At 50.8% G+C, this 14,579-nt stretch overlaps 1 protein-coding gene across 3 annotated transcripts in view; it reads left to right on the top strand.

Annotated features, from left to right (window-relative positions):
• WDTC1 (WD and tetratricopeptide repeats 1) overlaps nt 1-10,989 on the top strand; it is a 62,404-nt gene extending 51,415 nt beyond the window's left edge. For 2 of the 3 annotated variants that reach the window (XM_014853581.3, XM_070510626.1), the window contains exons 11-16: nt 158-266; nt 1,043-1,216; nt 4,308-4,543; nt 6,087-6,270; nt 7,201-7,393; nt 8,962-10,989. In XM_014853581.3, coding sequence (XP_014709067.1) covers nt 158-266; nt 1,043-1,216; nt 4,308-4,543; nt 6,087-6,270; nt 7,201-7,393; nt 8,962-9,159 — 1,094 coding nt within the window. In that variant the 3' untranslated portion in view covers nt 9,160-10,989. The remainder of the gene's footprint in view (nt 1-157; nt 267-1,042; nt 1,217-4,307; nt 4,544-6,086; nt 6,271-7,200; nt 7,394-8,961) is intronic. The other variant, XM_014853583.3, reaches the window with a different exon arrangement.
• The last annotated feature ends 3,590 nt before the right edge of the window (nt 10,990-14,579 follow it).

Below are 14,579 nucleotides of genomic sequence, written 5' to 3'. Positions count from 1 at the left end.
CAGAACTTGCTTTCTGGGAATGGATCTTACCCTGGGAGGATGGCCCCACAATGGTACCATCAGACCCTGTGATGGAATGGAAGCTGGAGAGCTACCAAGAAGAAATGAGGACCTCCTCCTGAGTTGATGCTGTTCCTTTCTCCCCACTCCCTGCCAGAAGTTCAGAACGGCAAGATGTCCACCAATGGCGTGTCCAATGGTGTGTCCAATGGCCTACACCTTCACAGCAATGGCTTCCGGCTGCCAGAGAGTAGAGGACACATCAGGTAGGCCAGCCTGACTTGTCCAGCCCTCCTAGCCCCAATTACATCTTATAGAGGGGGGGCATGTCCTGTCAACTTTCCTCCTGACCCTTATCCATGCACACACCAGAGTCGGGAGACTGGGGCAAAGAGGTTTCTGGAGTGTGGCTAGTGATCCCAATGTCACTCCCACCTGGTAGGACTCCAGTCATGCTCAGACTGAAGCTCTGGTCCCTTTCTGGTCCCCAGAAGCTGGGGTCAAGACCCAGAGGCTAGCTGCATCTTAGCACTGAGCTCCCTCCTAAAGGGGTTCTACACAGATGGGCCTCTTCTATTATATTTTTCCCCATCCCATAGCATCTTATGGCCTCTCTTCTCTGCCAGGCCCTGTTCTGGGCTCTAGATACAGACCTGAAATCCTCTGGTCCTTGAGAGAAACAGAATTCTCTATAGAGAGATCCATGGGAGGGACTTGGGTGGTCACAAGGTTCAGCTCAGCATGGAGGCAAGTAATGTCAGCTACTGTCATGCCCAGGAGTTTGATTAAGAATTGCCTTAAACCTGTCAGGACAGCTTTATTTCTTCCCTTCTGTTTTTTCACTGGCTCAGCGTATCTGGAATTGTACCCATTACTATCACAGTAACCCAGGTCAAGCATACACGTACTCCCCAATTCTAGATGACAGTGCAGATCCCAGGGGCCAAGAAAACTTAGGTGGCCCTCAGGCTGGGCTACAGACTTGCTGATGAGCTGCCCTGACCTTCTTTGACTGGCCTGACTTGGCTCTGCTTCCCCCTAGCCCCCAGGTAGAGCTGCCCCCATACCTGGAGCGTGTGAAACAGCAAGCCAATGAGGCCTTTGCCTGCCAGCAGTGGACCCAGGCCATTCAGCTTTACAGCAAGGCTGTTCAGAGGGCCCCTCACAACGCCATGCTCTATGGAAACCGAGCTGCTGCCTACATGAAGCGCAAGTGGTGAGTGGGCCTGGCCAGGACGAGGGAGGAAGGCAGTGGGCCTGATGGAGCCAAGTTGCTGAGGCATCCAGGAAAGGTGGCAGTGATATCCTGCTCCCTCTTAGGGCTTCTTAGGCCCTAGCCTCTCCTCTCCCCCTCCCGGCTGGTGGTGGGCAGCTGTCTGACCCATTAGTCAGGAAGTCTCAGGCACCAGGGAAGCTCACAGTTAAGTGGGACATGTTACAGGTAGCTTCAACCTGGTGCTTTGTTATAAAGTGCTGTGGCCACTGGTGAAGTAAAAATTGAGAGAATGGTTAATCCCAACTGTTAGAGAATTGGGCCTTGAGTTGGACTTTGAAGGAGCAGTGAAATCTTGCTAGATGGAAGTGAGGTGTTTGGTTAATTCAGTTGCTGTCTGTCTGAAATGATTCTGCAGCTCCCTTGACCTTAAGATTTGCTTTCCTGAGCTCTTAGACTAGTTGGACCAAGCACAAATAAGATCCCAGAGATCTGAAGCCAGCTGTGGGTTGTGCTGGGTTGTAGTGGCTGGTGATAAAGGAGTAGGTCCATATCCTGAAGAACCCTTTATCTTTGGAGGCCATCAGGGCCCCCAGTCCTTCTGCCTGCAGCACCAGCAGGCAAGCAGGCAGGCAGACCCCATCCCCCAGCCAGGGCCAGGACTGGAGATGGATAGAGCTGGGCCCACAGCCATTTCTGCTCCGTCTGGCATCCGTCGGCTCTGCCCAGACAGACAGGCCAGCTGGTGTGCCATCGTCTGGCTGCAACTAGGCAGGCCAGAGAGAGAAGCTTAAGAAACCCACCCAAGTCAGCAGGATGGTGGATGGGGGTTTGGGAAGATGCTACCCCTACAGGCCTTAGCTCTGGCATCAGGAGTTTGCCAAGGGCTCAGATGGCAGCCAAACCAAGGAGATGACAGTTTGGGGCCATCCTGAAGTGTTTCGCCTCTCTGTCCCAGCATTTGGGTAGAATGCAGTGGTCCTCATCCAGGCTCTAGCTTGAGAGCTGTTTCACTCCTGCATTCTTGCTAAGAGAGGCTGATGATTTCCCAATCCCAGGTGCCGTTGACTTCTCTGAACTCCTACTATGTGCTAGATACTAGGGACAAATTTCTGTCTCTCTGAGTTCCTGTACTCCAGAGCGCCCAGCCTTTGGACAGGGGATAAAGGCATGGGCATGGTTCATCATTGAAGAGACAGGAAGCAGTAAGTCTTTGAATGGTCAGGTGCAGAGCTATGGGCATCAAGAAAAGTTGGGTCACTTTAGTGGGGAATCAGGGAAGCATCAGGAAATGTGGTGTCTGAATGGGCTTTAAGTGTGGGCAGGCTTAGACAGGGAGATGAAAAGGAGGAGGGGACTGCAGGGGAAGGACATTCCCAGGGAGTTGAAGTGGTGTGAACAAAGGCATGGGGGTGGGGGGCTGACTGGAGAGCTTGTTTGCAGAACAACAAATCCATTTGGCTGGAGCAGAGGGTTCTGGAAGGGACTGGCAGGAGATGAGTCTGTGAGGTAGCCTGGGGCCGGCCTGGGAAGGACTTGGAATGCAGAGCGGTGGCGTTTTGGCCTCAATTCAGTGGATGATGGGCAGCTACTGAAGAGTTTTGAGCGGGAGAGGGATGTGCTGAGGGCTGTCCTTTCAGGGAGATTGATCTGGCAGTGAGTCTAGATGGGTGAGCCCTGGGGCCAGCCTGCTCTCTCCCCATCCCCACATGCCTGCCAGTGACCCCTAGAATGTCACATTCTGTCCCAGGCCAGTCTCCCTAGGGCTGCCATCTGCTCCTGAATGCAGTGGGAGCTGTCACCCTCTGGCTTCTGGCTGGTCTTTGGTCTGGCTCTCCCTAGGAGCTCTGAGGGGCACCTTGCAGGCGGTAATTGGGTTTCCAAACAGTGCCTGCTCCTTCGTCACAGCCACTTGTTCTGACGCAGGCTGCGCCATGGAAGCAGCCTGTCTCCTACCTGCCCCCACACTGGCTGAGCTCCTTGTTCCCAGTCTGAGCATGGCTGCTCCAAGGGCTGAATGCTCCCTCTGAGTGCTGTAGGAGAGGAGGGTCAGGAGGACATTTCCCTTGTCAGGCCTGCTTTGGCCCTGTGCAGGAGGGTTGTGAGCTGTGCCTTGGTGGAGGGGCCATCAGCTCTGGGGAGTGCTGCCTGGCACAGTTGGGTCCTAGGCCCACCTCAGCCCAGCAGGAAATAAAACAGCCCCCAAAGCAGAAGTGGCCCCTGTGACCCATCTGGCTCTCCAGATGAGAGCTAGGAACCAGTCTTTGGGTGCTGAGGGAGTGTGTATCCTATATTCTAGCACAGGGTGGAAAAAGGAGGGGCTTCTCCTTTGAGCCCTCCACACCTACTCCCCCCACAAGAAAATTCCCACTTCCCTTTATCTATGCTTTGGGAGGTTGGAGAAGTGAGTGGGGATGATTTGGAGCTCCTGGCGTGCACTCCCCCCATCGCCATCAGCTTCCAGAGAGCTGACTCTGCCAGTCTGTCAGGCCCCATCCTCCAGCCCCCGGAGGCAGAGGCCACAGCTGCTGTGGATCAGTCAGCCAGGACAGAGGGGGGTCTGGCTGAGGGCTTGCAGCCTGCTGGTCAGACCCTGGATCCCCAGCCTGGCACTTCTGGCTTCCCCAGACCACAGAACCATCCTTGAGGGCCCCCTGCCTCGGACATGGCTTTGAAGGCCAGTTGGGGGGGGATTTGAAGGGGTGGATGGAGGAAGGGAGAAGGAGGGCTTGGGGAGCCTGAGGCGGGCAAGATGCCAGGCCTTCTGCTGCAGAGCTGCGGGTGCCTGGGGTGAGCGGGTGTGCAGTTGCATTCTGTGTCCAGCAGAGGGCAGCCTGATACTGGCTTTTGCCACACATCTACCTCCCACCTCCACAAATCCCCAAGGCCTTGGTTCCCAGCTTGCGTCCTTAACGTACTCCGTCTCCTGGGGAGCAAGACCTCAGTGGAGCCAGGATTCTCTTCATCCCCAAGTACCCTCCCCTTGAGATCTGTCAGAGGTGGGCTGGGGTGGCCGCACGAAGCAGAAGAGACAGTAGGAACTCCTTGCTTGCCGTGTGATCCTATCTCCAAGCCACACTCCCTGCCTTTCCAGGGATGGTGACCACTACGATGCCCTGAGGGACTGCCTCAAGGCCATCTCCCTAAACCCATGTCACCTGAAGGCACACTTCCGCCTGGCCCGCTGCCTCTTTGAGCTCAAGTACGTGGCTGAGGCTCTGGAGTGCCTGGATGACTTCAAAGGGAAGTTCCCGGAACAGGCCCACAGCAGCGCTTGTGATGCTTTGGGCCGTGACATCACGGCTGCCCTCTTCTCCAAAAATGATGGTGGTAAGTGGGTACTGAGGAGGGGTTGCTGTCACTCTTTCTATGTGAGATGCTGCATGACACTCTGGAGAGGACATGGTTCTGGGATTGAAGAGGCCTGGGCTCAGATGCTGATTCAGAAACCATGTGACCTTGAGACAGTCACTTGGTCTCTTTGAGACTCAGTTTCCTCACTGAAAAGGGGGAATGATAGCACCTTTCATTCAGAGTTTCTATTGAGGATTAGTGATAGCCTGTTTAGAGCACCTGGTGCAGTGCCTGTGACTCAGGATAGGAAGAAGCTGAGACCAATCAGGCCATGGGGTACCCAGGGCATTCTCACCTGCTCTCAGACAGGGCCTTGGATACTCCCTTGGGCATCTGAGTAAGGGGCAGCAGCTGGGGTTGCACTGGTTCCACTTTGCATGCTTGCAGCAAAGGCAGCAGTACAGGGCGGTAGAAGTGCCTCGGGAACAGGGTGTGGAGCCTCAGGTTCCAATCTCAGCTCCTGCATGTGGTAACCTTGGGCAAAGCACAGCCTCTCTGAACCTGCTGCCTCACCTGCACAGAGAGCATTTGAAACACTGCCCAGCTCACCTTGGTGACTTTGGAGAGCAAGCTGGGTAATTTTAGTGTGGTCTATAAACATGAAAGATGAGCTCACTGGAGGTAGACAGGACTGTCACCTCTCTCCTTCGCAGTTTACTAACAATATGATTGATTCATTTGTTTGAATAGCTTTTAAGTACCTACCGTGTGCCAGGCACTGTGCTGGGTCCTGGGAATAAGCTGTGAACAAGTCAGTTGGGATTTCTGTATTCTTAGAGTTTACAGCCTAGTGAAAGAACCAAGCAAGGAAGGAAAAACAGAGTGTGACGAGTGCTATGGGGACCTGATATGGTATAAGTGTATGGGGCAAAGGCTTGATGGCAGTCTGGGGTTCTTGAAGAAGAGACATTTAAGCTGAGATCTCAAGGATGAAGAGGAAGACTTAACTAGATACAAAGCGTAGCTGTGGGAGGTGAAGAGTTCCTGGTATAGGGACCAGCACGTGTAAAGGCCCTGAAGCAAGCAGGAACAAGGCACTTTTAAGGCACTGAGGAAACTGGTGTGATTTTACCCAAGGCACTTAACCCATCAGTGCCTCAGTTGGAATCCATGATAACTTGTCTTCCAGCAAGGAAGACCTTACTGCCTTCAGAGCTATGGCTGTATTTGGAAAAGTCATCCCCTCGAGGCTCTCTTGGTAGTGCTTCACCCTCCCCACCCTGCCTCTCCACTCCACAGAAACAGACCTTGGGCCTGTACAACCTTGGGGCTTCCAGACATTATTCAAGGACCTGAGCCAAGGCCCTCCTGGCATCAAAGGTCTCCTCTTCAACATCCTCAAGGGTGGCATCCAAAGATGCTTCTTCCCCACAGTTGTTTCCAGTTTTCCCGGGTAGGGGTAGAGGCAGTTAGCCCTGCGTTGCTAGTACTTGAGATGAAAACAGGGCCAGGAATGGGGAAAGATGTGGGAGGGGAGAGAGGGTTAGGACTCTCACCTTTCCTTGATCTCTACCCCCAGAGGAGAAGAAGGGAGCTGGTGGCGGTGGCGGTGGCGGCCCAGTCCGCCTCCGCAGCACAAGCCGCAAGGACTCCATCTCAGAGGATGAGATGGTGCTGCGAGAGCGAAGCTACGACTATCAGTTCCGCTACTGTGGCCACTGCAACACCACCACGGATATCAAGGAGGCCAATTTCTTTGGCAGGTCCGAGGCCCTAAAGAGGAGGAGGGCACAGCCCAGTTGGCAGCAGAAGGTTGGGGGGGGGGGGGAAGGGCATAATGCTTTTAGAAAAGTCTCACAATCCCAGCTCTGCCTCTATACCCTTGGACAAGTGGCTTCACTTCTGTGTGCCTCAGTTTCTTCATCTATAAAATGAAACCAGCCATCCCCACTCTTGGGGCCATAAGGAGGACTGATGAGGTAATCCATAAAGCATCCAGCACAGTGCCTGGACTATTCCTTTATCCACCATCCCCTCCTCCCTGTCTCCATGTGCTGGAGCTTGGTTTCTTTATCTGGATGCTTGGAGCCTCCCTCTGCTGGGGGTATGAGGCAAGAGCCCTCAGAGCCTGGCAATGTTGGCACACTTATTGTGTGCTCAGAACTGTGCCCCAGGTACTGAGGGCACAGCCTGTTTCTCAGACACCATTACCCACAACACTCCTTTGTAGATGTTTTACTTTCTTTGAGGAGGTAGGACACATGGACAGGAATCAAGAATCTCTCCATCAAGATCCCCTCTAAATGTCAGCGGTGTGTAAAGGGCACATGTACTGTAGGATTTGGGGGTCTGGATCCAGGAAGGCTGGTACTACTGAGGGAAGGTTTAGACAAGGGTGTCCCCAGAGACCTGAGAGATGCAAGATCCAATCCTGGTACCCAAGGAGCTTATAATGTACTTTGGGGGAGAGTATCTTGTAGAGACCCAGGCAATCCTTGAACCTGAGTTCAAGAGAACAGTTGAACCGTGACTAGGGCTCTGCAGTATGGAGGGGATTACCACGTGCGTGGGAGTTCGGGGGTCTGAGTGGCTCCAGAATTCCCTGCTCCCCCTTGCCCTCAGCCACACAGCCTCTACTTGAGGCTGAAGGGCAGTACCCCACCTGACCTCCCTGCCCTTTGCCCCCCTGCCAGCAACGCTCAATACATCGTCAGTGGCTCTGACGATGGCTCCTTCTTCATCTGGGAAAAGGAGACCACCAACCTGGTCCGCGTGCTCCAGGGGGATGAGTCCATCGTCAACTGCCTACAGCCACACCCCAGCTACTGCTTCCTAGCCACCAGCGGCATCGACCCTGTTGTGCGGCTCTGGAACCCCCGGCCAGAGGTGAGAGTGTAAACAAGGTGGCTGAAGCCAGACAGGGAGGAAGGTAGGGATGGACCTTGCACAAGGCCTCCAGCTGAGGCTGTGAGGGTTGGGAAGGGACATGAGTCACGCAGAGAGTAGAAGCTGCTAGAATGAGTGAGCTCTTACTCCAGGGCCCAAGGCTGTGTGAAGGTGGGAGCCATCAAGTTCTGAAGGCTCTAAATGCAGTGGGCAGTTCTAGGGACAAGAGTTGGCTCCTGCTTTCAAGGGGCATATTCTTGAGCAAGCTGCAAGGTTGAGATTCACATACAGGACACAGTAACCAAGGACACGTGTGGGAGGGTGGGGAGGGAAACAGACCAGCTCCAGCACACATCATGGCTCCTTAGGTACCCCTCATATACCACTGTGATGTGTCCCCCAGAAGCTGTGCAGAGCCCAGTCTCTCAGTCATATGGGAAGTATGCAGGCTTTGGAGTCTGATGGGCCTGCCTTTGAATCCTGGGCTCTTCATTCACTGCCTGAGGGACTTAACCATCTCTGCCTCAGGTTTTTAACATCTACATTGTAATGGAAATGACAGCGCTACCTCAGAAGGTTGCTTTGAGGATTAAAGAAGTGATACCTGTAAGGTGTCCAGCCCACAGGGACACTTAGGACAGTGTGGTCCCCTCTGTTCCCAGGGTGTGTAGCCAGGCAGGCCGGCCTGAGGCCTCTCATACCCTCTGCCCCACCACCTCCCTCTTCCCAGCTGGCAAAACAGAAGTCAAGTGGTATATCTAATTTCAAAGGCAATTTGCTGCAAATTTTAAAGAGACAAGCCTACTGGACCCTCCGTTGAGGGGAGAGGAAAAGAAGGATAAAGACAGGGTTTTTGCAGGGCCAGCCTGGTGGTGTAGTGGTTAAGATTGCATGCTCCACTTCGGCAGCCCAGGGCTCACAGGTTTGGATCCTGGGCGTGGACCTAAACAGCGCTCATCAAGCCGTACTGTGGCGGCGTCCCATATACAAAACAGAGAAAGATTGGCACAGATGTTAGCTCAGGGCCAATCTTCCTCACCAAAAAAAAAAAGCAAGGGTTGTTGGGAGCGGCAACAGAAAAGAGTGGGATTGGGGGAGTATGTCTGCACCCCCAACTCTGAGATCCAGTGTGTGTACCCAACATATCCTGGGGTGAGTCCTCCCTCATACATGTCCATGTATGAGTCCCCCATATATATCCTGATGTGCTGTGTCCCCAGCATTTTCCTTTGTGGGGCCCCTGTGTATACCCTGGTTTGTGTATTCCCCCGATATGTATCCCAGTGTGTTTTGTCCCCTCCCAATGTATATTACCATGTGGGCCCCCCAAACATATAACCCCATGTGGCATCTCATCTCCATCACATAGATGTGGTATGTGTGTCCCGTATATATCCCAGTATGCACGTTCGCCTCCACCCATACACACATATGGGTAAACCGATGGAATACCCATATACATCTCCTGGTATATACATCCCCCCTCCATATGTATAGCTCATTGTGTGTGTATGTGTCCCCCACCCCCCTGCACATACATCCCAGTAGTATGTGTCCCTCCCCTCCAGAGTGAAGACCTCACAGGCCGAGTTGTAGAGGACATGGAGGGCGCTTCCCAGGCCAACCAGCGGCGCATGAATGCAGACCCGTTGGAGGTGATGCTGCTCAACATGGGCTACCGGATCACAGGCCTGAGCAGTGGGGGTGCTGGGGCCTCTGACGATGAGGACAGCTCTGAGGGCCAGGTGCAGTGCCGGCCCAGCTAGACCCTCCTAGCCCTGGTCTCCAGCCCCTGCTACTGGCTGGACCCTCCACCTGGGCAGGAGGTCAGGGGGTTCTGTTTTGGTTTGTCTCCTCACCCCCATTTTTTCATTTCCCCTGTTTTGTTTGTTAGTTTGGCATTGGGGGTGGGGGTTGCTGCAACTTGCTGGCTTTCAGACTTTTGGGTGGATTGCCCCTTGACTGGTCCCAGCCCTGAGCAGAAGAGCAGGAGGGGAAGCCCCTCCATCTGCCCCCCACCTCCCGCTTCCATGTCCCTAGAGGGCTCGGCCTGCCTTGGGTGGGGAGGCAAGGGCTGAAGCTGTCTTCAACGACTGTCCTACCCTTCAGTTGGCAGCAGAAAGGGGAGTGGAATTCCCAGATTCCCAGACCATAAGGGCCAGCCTTGACCTGCTGCCACACTTGCTCCCTGGCAGGAAAGGCTCACTCTACCTGAGGTCTTCAGGGAAGGTTCTGAAAAAGGATGGGGTCCCACCCTCCCTCCAGAGCTACTGTGTCAGGGTGGAAGCAGACGGAAGGATGGGAGCCCTGGAGTGGGCAAAGCCAGGCCACTGCCTGGTCGCAGTAAAGCATCCTCTCCCTCCTGCCAGGCACTGGTTCTGGGCCCTGCACCTGCTCTCACTGACCGTCTCTGGGGCTCAGCCTTTCCTGAGGGCCTGGCAGAGGGTAGGGCACCACACCATATCCCATCCACCCGTCCCAGCCCTTCCACACTACGGCCACTCTCCTTTCTCGGGCGCTCCTCAGCCTCACTGTGACCTTTCTGCCAGAGCTCCCAGCCAGGCCTACTCTCACTGAGGTGGCGCTCCCTGCTAAGGGCCCATTCTGCCCTCCCTCCCACCCCACATGCTGAGCCGCCACAAAGACCAAAGAAGTGATGGCTTTTCTCTGTCCCTGCTGCTCTGGGGGGAGAGGGGTGGGTCTCCTGAGCCACTCTGGATGGGAAAGTCCCCAACTCAGCTCCCTCCCTCCTCAGCAGCCCCAAGCTTTACACTGGATGCAATGGTCACCCCACCACTCACCAAGCCTCCCTTTCTCTGCCCCCTTGGCTCTCAGCTCGGAGCTGCTCCTGGTAGTTGGTTCATCCTTCCTCCCCTCTCCCTCCCACTTCCCCTCAGTGCTTACTTGGCCTCAGCCCTCCAGCTGCAGCCTCTGGGGAGAAGCAGCCTCCCTTCTTTTCTCCCTCCCGCCCTCCCTCCCCGCCTGTCTCTGCCAGGTGCCTCCTCTCAGTCAGGCTTCAGAGCAGCCCTAGAGACGAGACAGAAGGGCCATGTTAAAAGCTTTTTCACAGTTTTAAGAAGACAGGGGGCCCGAGGACAGTGGTGGGGGGTCTGGCACCATCTCGTCATTGCTTTAATCCCAGCAACACAGGTGGCAGCTTCTCCCCCTTCCTCCCCACCCCTGTCCCTCCTCCCACCCCTCTCTTCTAGCTTGGTAATGAAGTATATTTATTGGTGAAGGAAACAGCTGCTGCTGCTTCTCCTGCTGCTGGGACTTGCTCCCCTATCTCTTCTCCATGACCTTTCTCCAGCCAGGGAGGGGAGAGCGGGAGAATTGAAGCTGGGCCCTGGGGCCCAAGGACCAACAGGGGCCCCTTTGCTTTCCTGTGTTCGAGCCACGCACCATTTCCCCTCTCCCTGCCTCCCACCCTCCCTCCCTCCCTCCTGCCCCCTGCCCCCTGCCTGCCCAGCCTGGGCCCTGCAGTGTGGAGAGACACATAAGCCTTACTGTCCTCTGGGGGCAGGAGCCGAGCCTTTTTGTTGCTCCGCTCCCAGGAGAGTGAGGGTGACGCAATTGATTAAAACCATTTTGTTCTAGGTGTGGCTGGTGGCATTTGTGGGGAGCAAATGGGTCTTGGGACCAAAGTAAGGGTATCTGATCTCTCACCTCTGTAGCTCTGTGACTTGAGTAACCACACCTCTACCAGGCAGAATGAGGCCTGCCTTGGAGGGTCCCTGTGAGGAGCTGTCACCCAGCCTAGCAGGGTCGAGTGCAGAGCCCAGCACTGGTGGCTGTGATTTGCAACAATCAGCTTTCACTCTCCAGGCTGTTTTCTCATCTGTAAAATAAGGAGGTTGGAGTCTTAGTGGTTTTTCAAACTTTTTAAATCCATACCCAAACAGGAAATATATGTTTTACATTGTGACCCAAGATACCCATGCTTATTTGTATGTATATAATGAGCATAAGTTAGACACAATAATACTTACCCTTGCTACATGCAATGTCTTCTATTTGCCCTTCTACTTTATTAAGGAGAAAAAATGCTGGTTGTAACCCACTAAATTGATTTCACAGCCTGCAGTTTTTTGATGTGCCCTGGATTAGAGGATTTCTTAGAACAGAGATTGCCAAACTTTCTCAGCTCATAGCACTCACCCCATTGTTAGTGTCTCAGTAATGTTTTCATGGAGCCCCTAAGCCACAAGAAATACCTAACAGTTCAATTTATTAAGTAGTTAAGCACAAATCACTCAATAACAATTTATGTCCTACTAAGTCAGTGATCATTTAAAAAAATAATACATATAAATTAGAAGAAACTATTTTTATTTCATTCTTAAATAACTACAACGACTAATGGGATCTCTCAGCTTGTTGGGCACTGCAAAACTTGTCAAACTTTCTAATCAGATTGGACATCACCACCCTTATTTCCTGTTCCACATTGACTTTCATTTGCTTTTTATCACAGCAACCGCTAAAAACCCAGGTTCTCAAAGATGACTTAATCAAAGGAATGTAGCGCGACCTAATGATGCAACTACCTTGAGCTAGTAGTTCTCTTGGTAGCCAACAGGTGTTGAGTACTTCTCAAATTTAAAATACCCTACTGTGCTCCCTGTGAATTTGCTGTGGCACCCTAGGGGGCCCTGATGCACAGTTTGGGAACTGTGGCTCAGTACTGTGGAAACAATAGTTTCAGTTCACTACTGCAATTTTGTGATTCGTCTCTTTGTTACATTTGGAAACAATCAGGCTGGGGTCAGCAGGGTATGCTCGGTTTAGTGCAGGAGACAGACAGGAAAGAAGTCCTGCCAGAAGCACAGTAGGTGGTGTTATGGAGCAGGTGCTGTGGGCTGGTATTCCTCTGTGTTCCCAAATTGAAGTCTGCAGAAGCTTCTTCAAGACATTTGCAGACCAGGCAAGGGAGGAACAATGTTCTAGGCGAAGGGAGTAGTGCAAAGTCCCAGATTTCCTCATGGAGCCTGAGTGATTCAGTTCAGCTGCACTGTAGAGATGGGGCGGCCTATGGACTGGAGAGGCAGTCAAACTGTGGAGGACTTCCTGTGCTTGGTGAGACTGTAGGCTTGATACTGTAAGCAAGGAGGAGCCAGTGGAAGACTTCACCAGGGGCTCCCTTTCATTTGGAGTTGGTACTCCTTTTTTATTTTTTTTTTAATTAATAGACTTTATTTTTTTAGAGAAGTTTTAGGCTTATAGAAAATGGAGCAGATAGTACAGAGAGTCCCATATACCACCTCTCTCCCTGGCTTAGTTTCCCCTATTATTAACATCTTGCAATAGTGTGGTACATTTGTTACAATTAACCAACCAGTATTAATACATTATTATTAACTAAAGCCCATAGATTACATTAAGATTTACTCTTTGTATTGTACAATTCTATGGGTTTTGACAAATGCATAATGTCATGTATCCACCATCACTGTCATACAGAATAGTTTCACTGCCCTAAAAATCCCCTGTGCTCCACCTATTCAGCCCTCATTGGCACCAAAAAAAAAAAGAATTACTTAGGAATAAATATGACAAAATATGTACAAGATCTATATGAGGAAAACTACAAAACTGAGGAAAGAAATCAAGGAAAATCAAAATAAATGAAGAGATAGTCCATGCTCATGGATAGGAATGCTCAATGTTATTAAGATGTTATTTCTTCCCAACTTAATCTATAACTTCAAAGAAATCCCAGTCAAAATCTCAGCAAGTTATTTTATGAATATCAACAAATTGATTCTAAAGTTTATATGGAGAGGCAAAAGACCCAGAATAGCCAACACAAATAGCAAAGTCAAAGAAGAATAAAGTTGGAGGATTGACACTGCCCAACATCAAGACTTAGCCTAAAGCTACAATAATCAAGACAGTGGTAATGGCAAAGGAATAGACAAAAAGATCAATGGAATGAATAAAGAACCCAGAGGTGGATCTATACAAATATAGTCAACTGATCTTTGACAAAGAAGCAAAGTCAATTCAATGGAGAAAGGATAGTCTTTTCAACAAATAGTGCTGGAACAACTGAACATCTACATGCAAAAAAATGGGTCTAAACACTGACTTTACACAGTTCACAAAGTTAACTCAAAATGGATCATAGACCTAAATGTAAAACACAAAAGGATAAAACTTCTAGAAGATAAACATAGGAGAAATCTGGGTGATCTTGGTTTTGGCGATGCACTTTTAGATACGACATCAAAAGCACAATCCATGAGAGAAAAAATTGATAAGTTGGACTTCATTAAAAACTTCTCCATGAAATCAACAAAATGAAAAAGATAAGCCAAGGACCAAGAAAATATTTGCAAAACATCAGATAAAGCACTTGTATCCAAAATATACAAAGAACTCTTAAAACTCTATGAAAAAAAAAACCCAACTGAAAAATGGGCAAAAGATCTAAATAGACACCTCACCAAAGAGGATATACAGGTGACTAATAAGCGTATGAAAGATGCTCAGCATTATCTCATTAGGGAATTGCAAATGAAATCAACAATGAGATACTAAAATACACCTATAAGAATGGCTAGAATCCAAAAAATTGTCAATAACAAATGCTGACAAGGAAATGGAGCAATAGGAATTCTCTCATTCATTGCTGGTGGGAATGCAAAATGGCATAGCTACTTTGGAAGACAGTTTGGCAGTTTCTTACAAAGCTAAATATAGTCTTACCTAGGATCCAGCAATCACTCTCAATATTTATACCCAAATGAGGTGAAAACTTATGTCCACACAAAAACCTGTACATAAATGTTTACAGCAGCTTTATTCATAATTGCCAAAAGCTGGAAACAACCAAGAAGTCCTTCAAAAGGTGAGTGGACAAACAAACTGGTACAGCTATACAATGGAATATTATTCAGTAATAAAAAGAAATGAGCTATCAAGCCACAAAGACATGGAGGAAACTTAAATGCATATTGCTTAGTGAAAGAAGCCAGTCTGAAAGCTATACTGCCTGATCCCAACTATATGACATTCTGAAAAAGGCAAAACTGTAGAGACAGTAAAAAGATCCATGGTACTCCAATTTTAACATGTTTCCACGTGTGACTATCCATGCTGATAGAGCCTGGGGCTCAGATAAGCCCATACAGTGAATGTACAGGAAAACAGACATTAGAATTGGGACCTGTGTGTTTGTGGTGGG

The sequence above is a fragment of the Equus asinus genome, chromosome 5 (assembly GCF_041296235.1).
Source record: "Equus asinus isolate D_3611 breed Donkey chromosome 5, EquAss-T2T_v2, whole genome shotgun sequence".
NCBI classification, from domain to species: Eukaryota; Metazoa; Chordata; class Mammalia; order Perissodactyla; family Equidae; genus Equus; species Equus asinus.
This window is presented reverse-complemented; position numbering and strand designations above follow the sequence as displayed.